The sequence below is a fragment of the Bufo gargarizans genome, chromosome 5 (genome assembly GCF_014858855.1).
Source record: "Bufo gargarizans isolate SCDJY-AF-19 chromosome 5, ASM1485885v1, whole genome shotgun sequence".
NCBI lineage: Eukaryota > Metazoa > Chordata > Amphibia > Anura > Bufonidae > Bufo > Bufo gargarizans.
In genome coordinates this window covers 236368469-236385315 of record NC_058084.1, presented here as the reverse complement: position 1 = coordinate 236385315, position 16847 = coordinate 236368469, and the positions used below count along the sequence as shown (strand labels likewise).

At 40.3% G+C, this 16847-nt stretch overlaps 1 protein-coding gene across 4 annotated transcripts in view; it reads left to right on the top strand.

Annotated features, from left to right (window-relative positions):
* The window catches only part of TRIO (trio Rho guanine nucleotide exchange factor), a 584493-nt gene that overhangs the window by 361995 nt on the left and 205651 nt on the right, over positions 1-16847 (top strand). For all 4 annotated transcript variants that reach the window (XM_044293534.1, XM_044293537.1, XM_044293535.1 and 1 more), the window contains exons 34-35: positions 335-431; positions 11938-12181. In XM_044293534.1, the coding sequence (XP_044149469.1) occupies positions 335-431; positions 11938-12181 (341 nt within the window). The remainder of the gene's footprint in view (positions 1-334; positions 432-11937; positions 12182-16847) is intronic.

Genomic DNA, 16847 nt, shown 5'->3' with positions numbered 1-16847 from the left:
CCTAAGGTCTGGAGATGACCACACGCATAATGATCAATAATTAAAATTGGGCTCTAAGCTCCAATTTGTTATATCCTTTTCATGTTGACCGTTTTCTTTGATAATACCACAAATCTAGAAGGACATTTGTCACTGCAATATGGGATAGTCTACTGAAAGAAGTTTCACAGGATATTTGTCAGGTCACCAAAAGCAATATGCATATAATCACTTGTGGCGATTTTATTAAATAGGATGGGATATGTACTCAAAACGTATTGTTTCATTAATGTTTTTTTGGCTGCTCCTAGATCTTTGAGCAGACTGTTACATACCAATATTTTCTGAATTGCAGAGATCCTGAAGACTTTGACAGTCAAGGAGATGGCAGTCAACCTGATACAATATCAATTGCATCCAGAACATCACAAAATACATTAGACAGTGATAAGGTAAGCAATTATATAAGCTTTACTACAACACTCACCTGCTGCTCATATCAAAGGGCTCCACACTGCAAACAACGAAGGTTACTTTGTGCGCCATTACTTGGTGGGTGCCATAAAGCCCATCCAGACAAGCAGCCTTAAAGGGAGTCTGTCACCTACTTTTAGCGTTCTAGACTACTCATATCGCTTTATTGCACAGTCCCCCCTAATTCAAACAGTATCTTTATTGTATTTGTCCCAGGTAGAGAAGTTGTAAAAACTAGTTTATAACGATATGTTAGTTAGGTCTCGCAAGTGCTCAGGGGTTGCTTTATGGCAGCAAGTGCCCAGGCCCCACGCCAATGTGACCGCCACATTGCCGAGGGGCAGGGCACTTACGAAACCTAATTATCATATCACTAAAAACTCGTTTTTTACAGCTTCTCTACTTTGAACATATACAATAAAGATATTGTTTAAATAGGGGGTCTCTGTACAATAACGCGATATGAAGGTTCTAGAATACTAAAAGTAGGTGACACTCTTTTTAACCTCTGTGGTGTATTACATACTAGCTACCTTAATGAAAGATTAAGTAAAACTTGTAATTTATACATTTAAATATTTGCTATTTTTTCATTCTTGATGGGGGAGCTGTTATCAGTGACCAACAGCATTCTTTGTATACGTACCTACACATAGAATGCTGTTATCACTCATAACATCTTCCATATGAACAATGAAGTCAGAAATGGCAGAGATTTAAATGTGTACAAGTTTTACTCAATTTTTTCTATCTATCTATCTCTCTATCTATCTGTCACCTAACCCTGTCAATCAGAGTTCAAGGGGGGTGGGGGGGCAGCAGAGGCAGAGAAAGCAGAACCTCTAGGTGTAATGACAACGTCCCCGTTGCTCCTAGAGGCTCATTTGCACATATTTAAAAACATCATTTTTCTCAGTATTGTGAGCACAGATGAACATGAAACCAACACAGATACTCCAGCTGCCAAGTGCACTTGTAACATGTCAGCCAGTTTAATAGGTGCAAATCTGCTGATAGATGCCATTTAACAATATGACCACCGTGCACACATAATTATCATTTTCTGCAGTCTTTACCTTTGGGAATGTATCCCCAGAATGTTTGTGGCACTGCTGGTGTTTTAGGATCGGCCACGCAAACATATACAAGATGCTTCAGACACAGCAACAGAAGGTTAGCAATATAAACCCTTATGGCGGGAGGTGCACAGTGGAGGAGGGGAGTCTGACGAGTACTGTAAGTGATGGCTGGCTGATTAGAACTTTTGTATACTGAGGTCTTGGTGCTACTGATAATGTGGGGGACAGGCAGAACCTTTGCACACTTCATTAACTATCAGACTCTGTTGTATTATTGAGCTATATGACACACTGGTGTGAATGCAGGGGAAGAGGGCAAAGGAAGAGGTTTGTCATTAGTTTCTGCCTTCATATTCACTGCACAGCCTGCCAAAGATTACATTGAATACACTGGGACTATAATATAACTCTGCATTACTACACTCCTGAAAAATGAACAAGAATGCCTAAAAGGAGTTATGCCCCCAATGTATGATATTTATCGCTAGGATATGCCCCCAATGTCTGATGGGTATGGGTCCCAGAGGTCTCTAAAACAAAGCCCACAAACAGAAGGACAGCAGACCGTGCATGCGTTGTCACACTCCATTCAATTCTGTGGAACTGACGAAAATGGTCAGCCTCATTGAAGTGCATGGAGCAGTGACCTCACTTGTGCGGTGCGCTTCTCATAAATTTCTGAGACTTCTGAAAATAGCCGAGCACACCGCTTGGCTATTTTCGTCAATCCCATAGAAATGAATAGAGGGCAGTCACACATGCATGGTCCACTCGCCTTCTGTTTGCAGGCTCCATTTTAGAGATAGGTACCAGTCCCACCTCTGACATTGGGGACATATCTTAGCAATGTTCCCCTAATGTATGAGATGGCACAACCCCTTCAAGATAAAAAGCCTATTTTACATTATGGCAGTACTGGAGGGTGTTGAGTGTAGTGGTCGAAGTTCGAAGATTCTTACCTTACATCCCTACAGATGCTTCAGACTTTGTCTGACATCACTGTTGTTGCTTTTGTCTGATTTCACGTTTTTTCCTCTTTTATGGTGCACCATTTATGCAATTAATGGACATTGAAAAGGTCCTAATAGTGGGATTTCGAGAAGCTGGATAGTAGCACATCAATGGTTTCGACAATGGCCAGAGGAGGGCACTCGCAACACGTAGAGAGGGTTCTTTATGGTCAAGACAGCTACAGATGCATGCTAAGATTACCATATAAGAATAGCTGCTCCATCTCCAAGGACAACATTAGGAATTAGTTCTGCAACAGTCCCTGTAGTGACCATGTGGACCATAAAAAGTAGTCTACTTGAGACAGGATTTCATCATGCACTCCACTTTCTTATTCGTCAAAGACTTATCATCTAAGAGTGCCTGAACTGGTGCCACCAGAGAGCCAATTGGAGGCACGAATGGCAAACGGTAGTTTTCAGTGATGAAAATAGGTTTCTTCCTTGGTACTAATGATGACTGCATCAGGGTCCACGGGAGGGTTGGACAGCACCTGCACTCATCATGCTTATTGTGGGAAGTACCAACCTCAGGTGTCATGGTGTGGGATGCCATCAGCCACAGGGTTGGTCTGGCCCATAATAAAAGTTAATCCTCTTTTTGCCCCAGTGCCTGATTTATTTTATTTTTTTAAATATCGCTTCTACGCCCCACTGTGCCCCCTGAAGTTTTCCCGCGAGTTTTTTGCAGACCCGCAAGTAAAAGGATTCTCAATATTTTATTCAAATTACAAGATCTGTTCTTTTGACATCGCACATAAAAAAAAATGTAGTATTCCTTCCCAACGCAGGTTTTGCTACCTGCTTCGTCTGGGGCGTAAATTTTTTTGCTTTCATTAGAGGGTGGCATTTATTACTCCGTCACACTGATCACATGTTCACATCTACTTCCCAACTCCCAGATGATCGAGGATTGGTTATCGATACCTTATTCACATTTTAACAATTTCTGTATATTTTTTAAACCACAATCTCTTATATTTTATTAATAGCGGCGAATATTTAAAACTAAATATATAAAACTTTACAATGCTCATTCTCTAAAACAGTTTATTTTTTTTTTAAATCTGATCATTTTTTATTTTTCATATTTAAGAAAAAAATATATAGCAATTAAACATACGACAGTATGGATGTACATATCCAAAAAGTAAAAGTGGAATCCAGTCCATCCAAGAAATGAACCAAGAGGTAGCATGTACATAAAATACATCAAAACATATCCCCTCCCTCCCACCCACCCCAAGTCACACCAGTGCAAACACAGCCAACAGTACTTCCTCTCAGTGCCATCACAGACGGGACTACAGCCATCACCGTGATCCTACAATCCTTTGCATTGTTCATCCCAGCAGATTCCTCCTCACATTGGCAAGGAGAAGTCGTCTAGAAGGTATACCTGGCATTTGTACCCACGGACCCCAAATAGGATAAAAAAAATTAATAGCACCCCTTTTAAAATAAACCCCTTTTTCCATTTCAATGAACACATTTAGACGAGTAATACATTCTTGTTTAGTAGGTACATCCATACTAATCCAATACCTGGCTATCATCTTTCTGGCATTATACAGTATCCTACTAATACCAATAGTCGTGCCCTCTATCAAATCATCTTGCAGAAGACCCAATAGACAAACCGACGGATCAGTTGGAAGTCTAATATTATACACTTCATAGATAACATCCAGAACATCAGTCCAGAAGGGTCCCAACGCTACACACTCCCAGAACATGTGCATAATATGTGCATCTGACACCGCACACTTTGGGCATTGAGACGTGTCCCGCAGACCCACTTTATGAAGAACCCTAAAACAATTATTGAAATGCACGTTTGTTTACTCTGTCTGTCCTTTTGGATCTTATACAGGGTCTCCTTCACACACTAAAGTTTAGGCATCTTACAACAAAGCTAATTTATATTTTTTTATGGCATATTAAGATGCATTTATATCATCTCGAGATTTAAACTTTCACTCGGAGGAGCACCGTATTCTATCTAATAATCGGTCCGATGTTCACTACAGAAGTTGGTATATGAAAAATAGGAGGGATACATCACGATATGTATCTCATTCCTTCCGCACATACAGTCATTCATTAGACTACCTTGAACCAAAGGAAGAAACAGATACCCGTGCACACCCTCCACTGTGTACCGTATATCCTCTAATAGATCCTACCTCTCTTCAAATGTACTCCGGGAGAGAACAGATGCCACTCGCAAAGGCATACATGCCCGGAATGGCAAAACCAAGACAAGGGCCAGATTTTGCCAATCCCTACCTCATTAATATAATTGTCATCCTGATTCAATGTTATCTTTAATAGGCCCCTATGAAAAATGTTTTTATTATTATTTTATTAACGATGCGTATAGTGTCATCCATAGGGGACATATGTAAATATTTTATCCATCACCTACATAATATTCTCTCATAGGAGTTATGTAGAGTTCCAGTGCAAACTCCAATATGTGGACAGAACACTAAGAAAATTAAAAGTAAGGATAAGAGAACACATTAAAAACATCAAAAAAAGGTTTAGAAACTCAGTGTTTCTGCACATTTTAAACAAATGCATCAAAAAAATCCAGCAGGTCTGAAATTTATGGGTGTAGAAGTGGTGCATAAAAAAGGAGGGGATCCAGTGAAACAGATAAAAGGGAAGTGGAATGGTTATACAACATGAGTACATTGCAGTCTGCGCACTTGAATATTGAGTGGGATAATAAATCTGTATGTATGATATAATATAGAGATACCTCCATTAAGTATGAAAGGAATATTATGTAGGTGATGGATAAAATATCTACATATGTGCCCTAAGGATGCCTCTTTAAAATCATTAATAAAATAATAAGATTTTTTTTCCAAAGGGGCTTATTAAAGATAACATTGATCAGGATGACAGTTATATTGAGGTAGGGATTGGTAGAATCTGGCAAAAAAACAAACTTGAATGTTCAATACTAATTAGATACTCATGTAGAAAATTCCTGCTATATATCAAAGGAGTCACAGAAAGCTAGGAATTCAAACTTAACTTTTAATCACCACATTAATATTAAATCACTTCATATACCTCTAAAGTGTAACAAACATTGATCATGATGGAGGGGAGGGCGGGTAATGTGCGCTGGGGGGGGGAATCCCTAATACGTCCCTAACTAATGCCTCAACCCACAGGAACACCCTGATGGTGGGTGGCCTGTGGTCCCGTGCCTGCCCTATCTCACCCTCGCAATACCCTAAATATGCCCGACGCTTCTCCCCAGTAACTGGTTCATCAGGGGGAAAAAAATGGGACAAAAAGTGAAAAGTATTAAACAAATTGGTCCCAAAAAGCTAATACACAGTAACAAACTGATAATCAAACCATAAAAAGCTAACAATGCAGTTAATCTGGTTGTTAATACATTAAATATCCAAAGCATCTATTTGCACGCACACCAATCAATGCACGTGATCAGGCCTAAAACTCAACAAACATTGATTGTAACAGTTCCCAATCTGATAGAAAACAGTGTAATAACCCAGTAGACCGTGTAGATGTTAATCCATAGGCAGTTAATACACATCCGTGAGACAATCAGTTGATAGTTTCAGACATCAATACTCAAAGCTATACACATAGAATTGATAGCTGGTGCAAGACAAATGGAGAAACCCTCAGGTATAGATGCATACAGTGCCAGATTACCTGAGGTATGGTCAAGAAAGCCTCAATCAATTAAGACCGGTATATAATTAAGCAGGGTACATACTGATATATTTGATTCATAGCTCAGGACAAATAAAAAGGTGTAGCCTGAAAGCCCAGTATATATATTTTGCTTCAATACTTATATATAGATGAAGACCGGTACATAATTAAGCTGGGTACATATATTTGATTCGTGGCTCAGGACAAATAAAGAGATGTAGCCTGAGAGCCCAGTATATATCTCTGCTCAATACATATATACAGTATAAACCTAGACATATTTACTATTTAGGGTCCCTGGAAAGGTGGGCAACAAATAATGTGGAGCTGTAATAGAAACTGTTAAAAACTAAGAGGCACAATTATTAAGACTATTAATAAGATTATTAAGTGTTTTAGATGCCGGTCTTAATAAAGGCCTGTGCTGGCGGCAGGCCTCTCCATAACTTTGGCGCATCCAACGCCAGTTCTAAATTATAGCTGCACAACTAACAGTGGCGCCACCATCTGTACCTGAAATAAGCCTAATTTAGGCATATTTCAGTATAGTAAATGACCCCCTAAGTTAAATAAATCCCTCTGCACACTCCCAAATAGTGCCATAGCCAGGCAGATTTACCTTTCAGGATCTTGGGAAAGCTGGGTTACTATCATGGGGAACTGTAATACAGACTGCAGAATGCGAAATCTATTAAAGGGGTTGTCTCACTGTGAAGATGAATATGCTACAGACATTAATTTAACCAGACCCTGTTAAATTTGACATTTCTCAACTGACCTCTCTCCCCCTTCCCTTGCCTCCTTATTAATCTGAGAGCAATGAGGTGGGACTATGGGAGAATTTATCATTTGTGGTGTTTTTTGTGTCATTTTTAAGTCTGTCTTTGGTTTGTGCCATTGAGCCTAATTTATGAAATGGCGCACAATAATAATGAATTTGGTATAAGCGTGATGTGATTTATGCCTATATATTGCATTTTAAAGTATGCCTGAGGCTTGCCTGACGTGGGGTGACATGTTTGCAACTTTTGTGACTGTATGTATTAAAAGATAAATTTGCTCTAATCTGCAAATTTGGCCTCAATCTCCGCACTTTTGGAAGTGGCATAGGGTGGTGCAGGAGGCCAAAGGTCACAAAATGTTGCACAAGAAATCACATGCACCAGCATTTGCAACATTTTCATGTCAGAAAACTAGCTTACCGAATTTCATAAATGTCCCTCTATATGTTTTACTCCAACCTCCCAGTCTTCTTACTTCATAGAATTGACATTTTGTTGGATGCAAGATCTGGTTAGCATCTTGTTCAAAACATCAAAATGAAAACAATTACTTGGCCAGACTATTCTACTGTTAACACAAATATGGCTGATAAGTATAAATATTACCCTTGTACTTAATTATGTCACATGTGGAATTTATAAATTTAAGTCCTTTTTTTTTGTCCTAAATTCTCATTCTATATCAGATACATTTGTAATATGCACATTAGGTTTTCTTAAGAAACCTCTCTTTATTAAATATTTTTCTATTGGCAATAGAAAGAGGCATGGCAATTGACTTTCAGTAAACGTATCTACCAGTTAGATTCCCAGAATAAGGAATCTCGGAAATCTGCTGGAACTTCAGAATTTAGATCTTTTCTTTCTGGATTACCATCTATTCTGGCAGCCCAGTTTAACCATTCCTACAATGTATGAAGATACATTTCTGTGCATTTATCTATGCTTCTGGCCTAACAGCTTAAGGCTAAATTCACTAGTCCATATGTATTTTGCAGTCCGGATAACACGGCTCCGCTAAATATGGATACCATCAATGGGTCCATGGTCAGCATTTGCGGATAGGAAATGTTTTATAATTTGCTGAACAGACATATGTATGCGAACAGTCATACGGATATCATCCATGTGCTGTCCTCATCCATATGTCTGTTCCTCAAATTATAGAACATGTCCTATTCTTGGCCGCAAATGCGGAACACAGACCCATTGAAGTAAAAAAATAAAATAAAAATATGGACATCACATGGCTTCTACCTGCAGTTTTTTTTGCCTTCCTCTGGATCAACTTGCAGGATGACAGGCCGAACTGGATGGACAAATGTGTTTTTTCGGTCTTATGTACTATGTTACATGGACGGTATGCGTATATTGTGGACCACAAAATACATACAGACTTGAATATTGCCTAAGACTAAGAAGAAGAAAAAATTATTCCTATATTGATAACCTAGGTAATGTTCTGCCATCACAAAATCACTAATTTGACAGCTTTTATGAGTTGTATAATCTCTAAATTATTAGTTTTATCAACCATCACCCTCCTGTTACTTTTTTTTATTTATTTTTTACTGTAGACTTAGAATTAAAGGGGTTCTCTGGACTTTAAATTTTGTTATCCTTTTTTTGTGAAAATAAGAATCCACATATGTGACGTAGAGCAAGTATGCTCTCTCATTGATGGTTTGGAGGATGTCTGTGAAGGTTCTCATTTATCCAGGTCATGGTATATATCTGTAAAGAATAAATCAAGGCAACTGGACGTACTGTAGATTTCTTGAAAACGTTTCACTCGTTCTTCCAACGAGCTTTCTCAATCCTGAGTCATTGTACAAAAATTCTGGGAATAAATATGTAGCTGAATCCACATCTGGTAATTATACCCAGCATTGAGGCAACAACTGGTTCACCGCAAAGACCTAACGCCTAATCACAAGATGGACAACATTGTGTACGCAGTCCGGTGCAATGAGGAATGCTCAGAACTGTATATCGGCGAAACAAAACAACAACTACATCATTGTATGGCTCAGCATAGAAGGTCAAGATTCAGCCGTGCACTTACATCTAAAAGGAACAGGTCACACCTTTGAAGACAGTCAAGTACGCGTTTTGGATAAGGAGGCAGATTGGTACAAACGAGGCGTGAAGGAGGCCATCTACGTAAAAATAGAGAAGCCAAGCTTGAATAAGGTGGGGGGGTTAGACATCTATTGTCTGCCACATACAATGCTGTCTTGACACTTTTTTCTGGGAAGTCTTTATCACCTACTGACTCCAATTAGGATAATGGAATCAACACCTTTGACCCAATGCTGGGTATAATTACCAGATGTGAATTCAGTTACATATTTATTCCCAGAATTTTTGTACAATGACTCAGAATTGAGAAAGCTCGTTGGAAGAACGAGTGAAACGTTTTCAAGAAATCTACAGTACGTCCAGTTGCCTTGATTTATTCTTTAGAGATATGGTTTGGAGGAGTTTTAACATGTCCATGTTACCCTTTCCCTAGGGACATATGAAGTTAACAGGTAGAATGGATCTATGTCTCTCTTTCCTGCAGCCTGTCAACACATCCCCAATGGCCCCCCTGCCCCTATCAATTGTAGCCTTAAAAAAAAGCCTCAGAAGCATCCATCCTACAGCCACAATACCCAAACAACATTTGGGTAAAACAGTATTGTTCTTAAGGCTCTATTAGATAGCCCAATATGACAGATGATTGTCTCTCCCGGCAATCACCTGCTTGCTAGAGGAGGAAACCGCTGCTATTTCATGTAGCGATCTCCTCGGCATGGGGAGGAGCTGTCACTATGCCTTCACTCATTACCATGATGTATAGTGAACTGCCAGCGGCAGTCTGTAAATGATTATTTTTTTAGCATGTCAAAATATTTGGATTGCCAGATGATCGATTGTTACTTGTTTATCGGGCAATTGTAGTCAGTACTTACACTGCAAGATGATCACTATTGAGTGTTCATACGAACGCTCCTTAGCAATCATCTGGTGAAAAATCAGCAGGTGTAATACAGGCTTTATTTGCCAGCCCAAACAGTGTTCAGGTTAAATTACTGAAATCCTCTGGTCCAAATGGACTGTTCAGTGTGTACTATAAATATAAAATATACAAATTTTCTAACCCTCACGTCCTACATGTTTTACCCCTTCCCAACATCTGTACATATATGGTGCATGTCGGGTCTTTAAAGATAGCTCCTGCTCAGTAGGAGCTCACTATAGCTGTCGGGTGACTGCTGTGTTACACCCCATCTTCAATCATGGACATTTAATCCCTCAGATGCTATGATCAGTTGTGACCACAGCATCTGAGGGGTTATTTATCAAGAGCAGTAAATGCAGCACGTCACCCCACGGCAGTGCTTCACCTCACTGAGTAAGCAGCCGACTGTCGGGAAGGAACACTTTCTTCACGACAATCTGCAGCTGTTCGATGTGTGTACATGCACCTTAAGTTTTTATCTCTGTAGTGTCTCCTGTTTACTATGCTCAGAACTAGATGCCTCTTCAGCTCCGAACCTGAAACTCTGATGCAATATATATTCTATTTGTATCCATGTATTTTTCTCCTCTTCATTTCCTGTGTTCTCACCTGAGTCATGTTTCAGTTTTTTTCGTAATATTATTGAAACATTTCAATTTAAGGGGGTTGCTTCCTCAAATGACATTTATCCTGTACATAGTTATTACAAGGCAGTTATTGTCCATATTGCCTCCTTTGTTGGCTTGATTCATTCCTCCATCAAATTATACACTGCTCGTTTCCATGGTTATGACCTCCCTGCAATCCACCAGTGGTGGCCATGCTTGCACACTACAGGAAAAAGCACCGAGAGGCTGTTGCTTTTTCCTATACTGTGCCTGTACGGCCACTGCTGCTAGATTGCTGGATAATTGTAACCATGGAAACAAAGTGTATAATAGATGGAAAAGTTAATTAAGCCAACAAAGGGTCTCTATGGACAATAACTACATTAGTAAGTGCTTTATAATAACTTTGTCTTCATGATGAATCCTATTTGCTGAATTGAAACAACCCCTTTTAAGTTCTATTAAAAAACTGCTTTAAAACCAGGTCCTGGAAAAAGGATCCAAGTGACCGTGTCTTACTCCCCATACTTAAAGGGGTTATCTGGAAAAAGATATTGATGACCTATCCTCGGGATAGGTCCTGAGTATCAGAACTTCAAGGGTCCGATACCTGGGAGACCCACAGATCAACTGTTAGAAGAGAGCAGGCGCTGCGTGAGCATGGCCTCTCTCTAAGCCAGTGACATCACCATAGGTCACATGACTTAGTTGCAGCTCAGCCCCATTCAAGTCAGTGCTGTACAGTGTATTTCACTGTGCTTGGAAAGCTGCCTGGAGCCCACTGCGCTCACCAGAACACCGGTGGCTCCTTGAGGCAGCTGATCGGCGGGGGTCCCTGCACCCACCCAATGTGATAATGATTTTTTCGAGGATAACCCCTTACCCGGAGGGGCTATATGTGTAAAGGCAAATGCACTATGCCCAGCCTTTTTCTCTCCGTACTAACTCTGGGTTTTGTCTCAGTGAGCGCATGTTTGAAAACAGCAGTAAATGTTCCACAAAATCACAGAGAGCCATGCCTAAAGTCCTGTCCCTTGCCTAGGGACCTGGAACATTTCCTCTGTAGTGAGAACAAACTCAACATGGAACATCTCCAGGGTGACTGCTACATGTGTGCCAACTTTGGTAAATCTCTGGACCCAATAATCCAGCGTTTAGGTGTGAAAATGGCTTGACAGAGACTTTGTAAAATGCATATCACGTTCTAGGTCCTGTTTGAAAGTTTTTTTTTTATATTGCTTTTCTTAAACTCTGTGTTTTAATTAAACTATTCTCTGTATTCATTTACAGCTTTCAGGAGGTTGTGAATTGACAGTGGTCATACATGATTTTACTGCATGCAACACAAATGAATTGACAGTGCGACGGGGACAGACTGTAGAGATTCTTGAGAGACAGCACGATAGACCTGACTGGTGCTTAGTCCGGACAACTGACAAATCGCCAGCGTCAGAAGGATTAGTTCCTTGTAGTTCTCTCTGCATTGCCCACTCAAGAAGTAGTATGGAAATGGAAGGGATATTTAATCATAAAGGTAAGTGGTCCATAGTAGACACACATTAGTGGCAGGATTGCAAAAATCTTCTACACTCTGTGAAGGAATCTTAAAAAGATCAAAGACTTCCATTCCACATTTGTTGTGCATGCATACTGACCAGTGCTGTGCAAGCAGAAAAATTGCGCTACTGAAGACTTCACTCGTCACACTGTTTTGTACTGTACAGTTGAGGTTTACTTATTTTTATGCAAGGGATTCAGTTTTAATGTTTACATTTGCACTTGTAATTACTTATTATCCAAACTGTATAAAATGTTTGTTTGCTTCTTGAAATCATTCTCTTAAAGGGAACCATAATAATGCCTCCCAGCAACTGTTTAGAGTACCTCACAGTTCGTATATTTATGTCCCCAATATTGTTTATGGCTGGTTCGTATTATGGATAACTTTCCACAAAATCAAAGGAAAGGGCAAAATGAGGGAAGGCCTTGGTAACAAACTTCCAGCACCAGCCACCATCCAATTAATAGCGTCTTTTTATTGCCGTCTTTTTAAAACATTCACATGTATAGCCACATGTCCGATAAACAGTGCAGTAAACTCATTTTATGCGCCTTAATCATATCTGGACAGGATTCCTAGCCGTAACCCTAATTTAAATCGCCCTGTGCCACTGCATACATTAAATAACTCCTTAATGTATCCCTGATAAAAAAAAAAAAGCATATAAAAATAAAAGCACAAACACTTAACAGTTATAATTGAATTTTACAGTGGGGAAAAAACATGAGTATTCATAAATCAGATCTTTTCTATGATTGAGATCCCTGGTTGCTCTACTTTCCAGAAAAAAGGTCCAATAGGATTCTTGATTGAGAATTTTCCTTTTCAGATCACTGCTTCTGGAAGAGTTAAACACCCTTTCAATGCCTGATATAGCTAGAGCTGTTAAATCACAATCATGTTCTTTTTTAACCCCTTAAGGACTCAGCCCTATTTCACCTTAAGGACTTGGCCATTTTTTGCTAATCTGTCCATTGTCACTTTAAAGGGACACTGACAGGCCCAATTAGCATATTGAGTTATATATATCACAGTACAGGTCATATAAAGTGTATTAAAATCATGTAAGTATCCCCCCTGCCCACCTTATAAATACGGAAATATAAAGTTTTATAACCTGCTTGTCCGGTCTCCAATCTGCCCAAGGGGCGGCGTTTCATCTGAAAATGCGCCCAGCCAGCCGCTCCCAACTGCCGTTCTGAAGCTCCGTCCAGCTCATCAATATTCACTTCGCTGGGCGGCGGCTACAACTCTCCAGGTCACGATCCTGCGCATGGGCAATCGAATCCTCCTGGCATCGTTCGTGTGTAATCTTCTGCGCCTGCTCCCCGACGTGGTTAGATCGCGCCTGCGTACACACCCTGCCTGCGTCCCCGAGCCTCTGCCTCATGCGCATGCGCCTGAAGCGCTGCTGCTATGAACAGTGTCTGGCGCATGCGCATGAGGCAGAGGCTCGGGGACGCAGGCAGGGTGTGTACGCAGGCGCGATCTAACCACGGCGGGGCGCAGGCGCAGAAGATTACACACGAACGATGCCAGGAGGATTCGATTGCCTATGCGCAGGATCGTGACCTGGAGAGTTGTAGCCGCCGCCCAGCCACGTGAATATTGATGAGCTGGGCGGGGCTTCAGAATGGCAGTTGGGAGCGGCTGGCTGGGCGCATTTTCAGATGAAACGCCGCCCCTTGGGCAGATTGGAGACCGGACAAGCAGGTTATAAAACTTTATATTTCCGTATTTATAAGGTGGGCAGGGGGGATACTTACATGATTCTAATACACTTTATATGACCTGTACTGTGATATATATAACTCAATATGCTAATTGGGCCTGTCAGTGTCCCTTTAAGTGCTGATAACTTTAAAACACTTTGACTTATCCAGGCCATTCTGAGATTTGTTTTTTCGTCACATATTGTACTTCATGACACTGGTAAAATGAAGTAAAAAAATAATAATTTTTTTTGCATAATAAAATACCTAATTTACCAAAAATTTGGAAAAATTTGCAAATGTCAAAGTTTCAGTTTCTCTACTTCTGTAATACATAGTAATACCCCCAAAAATTGTGATGACTTAACATTCCCCATATGTCTACTTCATGTTTGAATTATTTTGGGAATGATATTTAAATTTTTGGGGATGTTACAAGGCTTAGAAGTTTAGAAGCAAATCTTGAATTTTTTTAGAAATTTACAAAAAAAAACATTTTTAGGGACCACTACAGGTGTGAAGTCACTTTGCGAAGCTTACATAATAGAAACTGCCCAAAAATGACCCCATCTATAAACTACACCCCTCAAGGTATTCAAAACTGATTTTATAAACTTCATTAACCCTTTAGGTGTTGTACAAGAGTTATTGGCAAATGGGGATGAAATTTGAGAATTTCTTTTTTTGCCTAATTTTCCATTTTAACCAATTTTTTCCACTAACAAAGCAAGGGTTAACAGCCAAACAAGACTGTATCTTTATTGCCCTGACTCTGCCGTTTACAGAAACACGCCATATGTGGCCGTAAACTACTGTACGGCCACACAGCGGGGCGTAGAGTGAAAGGTGCGGCGTATGGTTTTTGGAAGCCAGATTTTGCTGGACTGTTTTTTTTGACACCATGTCCCATTTGAAGCCCCCTGATGCACCCCTAGAGTAGAAACTCCATAAAAGTGACCCCATCTAAGAAACTACACCCCTCAAGGTATTCAAAACTGATTTTACAAACTTTGTTAACCGTTTAGGTGTTGCACAAGATTTAATGGAAAATAGAGATACAATTTCAAAATTTCACTTTTTTGGCAGATTTTCCATTTTAATATTTTTTTTCCAGTTACAAAGCAAGGGTTAACAGCCAAACAAGACTCAAAAAAACAATTATTTATGGCCCTGATTCTGTAGTTCACAGAAACACCCCATATGTGGTCGTAAACTACTGTACGGGCACACGGCAGGGCGCAGAAGGAAAGGAATGCCATACGGTTTTTGGAAGGCAGATTTTGCTGGACTGTTTTTTTTGACACCATGTCCCATTTGAAGCCCCCCCTGTTGCACCCCTAGAGTAGAAACTCCAAAAAAGTGACCCCATTTTAGAAAGTACGGAATAGGGTGGCAGTATTGTTGGTACTAGTTTAGGGTACATATGATTTTTGGTTGCTCTATATTATACTTTTTGTGCGGCAAGGTAACAAGAAATTGCTTCTTTGGCACTTTTTTTGTGTTATTTACAACATTCATCTGACAGGTTAGATCATGTGGTAATTTTATAGAGCAGGTTGTCACGGACGCGGCGATACCTAATATGGTACACGAAGTTAGGCCCTAGTCAGACCCTCGGGAATTAACCCTCAAATACACCACTGGTCAAAAGACCAAAGAAAGTCCCTATAGGGGTCTACTAAATTAGAGGTTTAAGACAAATACTTTATTAAGTTAATTTAAAAAGGGAGTTAATAGATACCCAAAAAACCACACATTTTAAAACTGTCAGGTGGCAATGCAAATTTGTGTAAAGACTTGCTTTTCTCTCATTTAATAAGGGAGATATATGTGCAGGTGGGTGGTTGGTGACAGTTGACCACAATTGGGTATGCCCTATTACTTGGCGTCCTGGGACCTGGGCCCAAGTTCCGGACACCAATACGTTGGGTGCCTTTGCACTGGTACCACAACACCACCACACTGGTTCGACACACACAGAACTAAAGCCCTACTGCTACGTGGGGTTAACACATTTGCTGCCAACTGAGCTAAAAAGAGTGCCTAACACTAGTCCCCACCCGACATGTTTCGCCGCGATGCGGCTTTGTCAGGGGTTCGGGGTATTAGCGTCGGCGCGCTGAACAAACAAGGGTTATATGCCCTAGGTAACGCCCACTGTTTGTATATTACAGGAGACCCATTGGTCATAGCCGCAAGGGGGCGTGTCTCCGAAGTCACGTGCGCAGACGCCTAGTGATGAGGTCATCACAGGCTGCATGCGCCCGGCCATATCACTGTTTAAGCAGCGGTTTAGCTATTGGTTACGGCCGTCCGGGGCGTGGCCAGTGCGTGACGTGCACAGGCGCCCAGCGATGACCTCATCACCAGGCGTCCACCCACCCCGAGCCAGTCATTGACGCCGTCTGATGACAGCGTGCTCATCGTCATCACCTCACCACCTCCCCATGAGGGAAATGGGAGTGGTTATTTCAAAAGATACAATGCCAGAATCTACACTGGATACATATTAAATAAAAATGACTGGATGCAGGCAAATGGACATTAATTACTTAGATAAGGAGAAAAGAGCAAGGTGGAAAGATACACATTATATTTGAGTAACACCAGCAGTTTATAAACTATATATGATTCGCTGGTCAGAATCATGTGCACTACATTTGTCATATAGTATCTATCACCCTGCTCCATTTTACCACAGCATATATAGCCATGTCGGCTCTAAAAAGAGTTTTTTTAGGGATAATCTTATCACTTTAGAGATATTTTATGGATTTATTTTATTTTTATAATTTTATCCTCTCATAGATGACGAAATTTCTTTTTTACAGAATATTATAATTATTATTATTACAAAAAGGCAGAAAAGGAGAAGCCTTCATTGAGGCCAGATGGAGTTTGACTTGACAGTCTGTATATCCATTTGG